The 4351-nt window shown below is 31.5% G+C and overlaps 1 protein-coding gene across 1 annotated transcript; it reads right to left on the minus strand.

The window, feature by feature from the left end:
• Nucleotides 1-286: 286 nt before the first annotated feature.
• LOC119686267 (integrator complex subunit 14-like) lies at nt 287-2330 on the minus strand. Its single transcript, XM_038100807.1, has 2 exons — nt 1715-2330; nt 287-1654 (listed from the first exon to the last, which is right to left on the minus strand). Exons 1-2 carry the CDS (start codon nt 2256-2258, stop codon nt 288-290), a joined length of 1911 nt encoding a protein of 636 aa, XP_037956735.1. The 5' UTR covers nt 2259-2330; the 3' UTR covers nt 287.
• Nucleotides 2331-4351: the final 2021 nt, after the last annotated feature.

A 4351-nucleotide genomic window follows, 5' to 3' on the forward strand; every position in this document is an offset into this window, starting at 1 on the left:
AAAAATGAGTAAAATGCTAGGTAACAGCAACAAAAAATATGAAAAAACAGTGGATATTCACTGATAAGGTGCAAAATTTATCTAGAATGCGTATTTGCAAACACTTTTAATGCTGAAACCTATAGCACCTATAGCAAATACATGATATGACAGATAATATCGGACAAAACAAGACCACTTTTAAATTGCTGAAAACGTTTTATTAATTAATTATTAAATAATAATAATAATTTTTAAATATTAATATATATAATAGAAAGTACAAACACTTGTGAAATTTTTCACTTTTAATTAAAATTCATCCATGCGTGAGTAACAAGCATAGATTCAATATTTTCCACTGTTTCAGGATTAACGACAGCTTCAGGATTAACCACTGTTTCAGGATTTTTCACTTTTTCAGGATTAACGACTCTTTCAGGATTAACCATTGCTTCAGGGTTTACCACTGTTTCAGGACTTACCACTGCCTCAGGATTTTCATTAGATGCAATATTATTCATTGATGCATTTGAATTGTTGGCATTGACTTCTGTAAGAGTTGCCGCTGGAAAAATGGGTTTTGTGTGATCAAGATTTTCGGGTCTACGTAGTTGAGCAGCTGCATGTGTTAGTTGTAGTACACATATAGGATTCGATTTGACTAATACATGTTCACATTCCTTTTCAAACAATTTAGCCAATGCTTCAAATAGATCAATAAACCCTAAAGCTATTGCAGAAAAACGTATGAGATTTAGTTCGGTGAAGAAACTTTGTGTTTCTTCAGGCATATTCTTTGCATGTGTCAATAATTTCTCAATATTCGAATGAAGTGATGATTGCGTTAACCAAACCCTATAATTTTTCCAAGGATTATTAGGTTCTGAGGAAGAGCTTACTTCATCGGGATCATTGCGAATACAAAGCGAACGTAGATCACCAAGCCATGGTATAACATTATTTCCTGGTGGTAATACATTCAGAAGTAAACTTTGTTCTATGTCACTATCAGGGCAGACGAATATGTAGGCATACCAATTATCATTAAGTAAGACAAGTGCAGCTACATTATCCGCTTTGCATGCCTTATACAACAACACAATCAAAGATTCCTTTTCAGTTGGTGGTTTTGGTAATGGTGCACCCAATTTAAATGCGTTCTCATCATCACTGCAATCCTCGTCTCTTATGTAAAAGTTGCGCATATCATTTTCCAATAGTTCAAGATCATTACGATGAGAAGCATATTTATATTTGCCGTCAACTAGAACTAATTCATCTTGTTTATTTAGCACTGGTAATATTACGTGACGGCTCAATGAAGCAGGTGAACCAATATCCGCTATCGATAAATAGCCACACACTTCTAATCTGGACATTAAACAACAAGAACCAACATCAAAACCATAGTAAGATGGAAATTGTGGCCACAAGGTAATGGGACATTCCAGACGGAAATAGCTGCCACATTTCAACAGTATTTCCATTGGTTTGTAATTGGTCACACAAAGATCGTGTACCATTTTCCACATTGAAGAACGAATTTGCTCATTCATCTTATCTGCTTGCAATGAATTTGATCCAGAAAGTTTAGTATTGATGCGACGTCTTTTATGATCACTTGCATAATTCTTATCTTTATCTTTGATATATATTGGAGTAAATATTTTATCTATAAGAAATAAATACTATTGAATACACTCGTTTTATATAATAAATTAAGCATATTTACATTTTAAACCGCAAGACTCAAAAAAGTAATTGTAGAGCTTTAACACTTGCAAAAATTTTTTGTTATACTTTTTGTTAAGACTCAAACCAACTAAATTAATTTTAGTTTTTTCAAACAATTTCAACCAAGGATCCTTATCACCAGTTTTGCTCTTAAGTTCTGCATAACTTTGTAACAAATTGTCTCGAAAGCCAATAGGGCAATCAGTAAACAAAACAACATGACAGTAGCTATCCAAACTCCAAGTTTTACTAATTAGGGGTCCAACAAATTGTAGCAAACCCAACACATTAGACTTTGTTGATATTTCAACGTTTTTAACTGCCTTGCGTATTAGTTTATAATCACGAGTGAAGTCGACTTTCAACTCCGCAGTTAGAGAAAAACAAACCAAACAAACTTGTTCCAGTTTAGAGTTACGCGTTAAATACTTTAACAACTGCCTTATGGCATCAGATGCCAATTGGTGATATGTTAATCCACTTCCATCAGTTATACAAGATTGCATCGAAAGCGATGTATCTAAGGCAATTACTGTAGGCATTGTTTTGCGAATTCTATTAGAAATGCAAGCTTACACAAAATCTAACTGAGCCGCTAACAAAACACTTCCAAACTAAAATGGCTAACAATACGAATGAAGTAAATTCAAGATAATTTGACACTTTTCGCATGAAAAGTTTGAAGCGGCCCATACACGAGTATAAAATCGTAAGCACGCATGTGCTTGTGGCTTGACGAGTAATTAAGTCGATCAGTTGTTCACCAGCGATAACAATTGTGAAAAACATAAAATGGATGAGTTGTAAATAAAAAGTTTTTAAGTTCTTGCATTATTAAATTATATGATCATTACAAAAAATCATAAATATGTTGTTTTATTTAAAAATTCAGTAAAAGAATGTACATAAGAAGCTCAACAATTTATTCAGACCGAACATATTTTAGAAATGATCATTTACTTTTCTCAAATTTACACGAATAAAATTTAGCATGAATCTATTTATGGATTGTGCCCTAGCAATGACCTTAATAGAAGAGTTAATATGACAATATGAAAGATATAATGGATATAATTGAGAAAAAATTAGTGTCTTTTATGATAAGATTGAGAAAAGCGACACAATAAGCTATATAAACTATGCAAGGTTTGTAAATAAAATTATTTGTAAGCCTGTAAAAGCTTGATATATATCAGAAAGTACGTTAAGTATCCCAATATATTCTTATCCAATATTATCTTTTTAAAAAAGTGGAAATATGCTTGCTAGTTCTTTAGGGCTCAGATATTAAAGCAGCTTTATTATTATAAGATCGTTACTCGTTGGTTTGTTGGTTTTTATTAACTGGATGACCTACATTCGACTTAAATCTGCTTAATCTATTGCAATTTAAATCTATTGTGCATCAACCTGCATTATTTTGAAGCATAATTGCTATCCACGTAAAATAACTACAAACTTGTGCTCTAGATAAGTTCAGATAATGCATGTTCATTGATATGAACTTCACTTCACTGTCATTATTTTTATTTCTTAGAGTTACATCGTTTGTTTCGACGTTGTTGACAAACCTAAGTTCCTGAAGCCTCCATAAGTGAAGTCATTATTTCCATTTATCTAATCTTGTGCATATTTATATATTAACTTGCTTTATATTTATTTGTAAATGGAATGTGTGAACTCAATTCATTTAATATCTAAGTATGTAATTGACCCAGGTTTTAATATAGAATATATTGCCAATAGCGGCGGACTGCGGACTGCCAAGACTGTGAGCTTTATGTATATAATTATAGCAATTTATAAATTGTTTTGTTATACAAAAAATTTAAAAATTAAATACTTAACCTTGTACTATTATTACTACTACTAAATTATCAAAAAAGTATAGAATAAGCTTAATTTTCATCAAGCTCAAACGAACTTCTTTTATTCTTAGTAAATTAGAAATTCAATTACGTTTATTTTATTTCATTAAAGAATGATATATATTTATTGTTCGCTGTATTTAAAAATGTATTTCTTTAGGCTACGTGAGTTTAGTTAATTTCAAAATATAATTTTTTTTGATGTCAAATGTCAAGTTGTCATTTCAATATGCAACCTCTTCACATACGCAGATGTAGGTATATAAGATACAAGAATGGTAATAAGTATACGCAGCTTCGAAGAAGTTTTTAAACTATTTTAAATTAAATCTCGAAACAAAATGCCATCAAATTTGATGATATCAAAACTTTCTACTCAACATTTTCTTTGTTGATGTTGTGTCAACATTTTCCACACAAGTGAGCGCACGTGTTCATCAAATTATTTTAAGCATTTGCGAAGCGAAGAAAACTCAAAATTGTGACATTTTCAGAAAAAGTAAAAAATAAAATGGGAATATCTTTTTCTTTAGGTTTGTTATGATTTGCCGCAAGTTCATTTAACTGCTATTTGTTGTTTAAAATAAATACTCGTGGCACAGATACAAGTAAAAGATACAAAAGTGTAGACGTGAATGTTATCCCGTCACTTGCACAAAAGGAGCAATGCAGAGCAGAACCAGAGTGTTGCGTGCATGCAAATAGAGCAATAATGCTTTTAGGCGCATACTCGTTACGTGCTACAACAGAAGCATATTAACCTAGTA

Source organism: Teleopsis dalmanni, chromosome 2 (assembly GCF_002237135.1).
Source record: "Teleopsis dalmanni isolate 2A chromosome 2, ASM223713v2, whole genome shotgun sequence".
Classification (NCBI taxonomy): Eukaryota; Metazoa; Arthropoda; class Insecta; order Diptera; family Diopsidae; genus Teleopsis; species Teleopsis dalmanni.

What these genes read in the sequence shown, in the direction of transcription:
- LOC119686267 (XM_038100807.1), bottom strand. Translation starts at nt 2,258, where the DNA reads ATGCCTACAGTAATTGCCTTAGATACATCGCTTTCGATGCAATCTTGT. An exon ending in TGAGTCTTGCGGTTTAAAAT is followed by an intron (nt 1,655 to 1,714) that starts GTAAATATGCTT and finishes TATTTCTTATAG; the next exon opens with ATAAAATATTTACTCCAATA.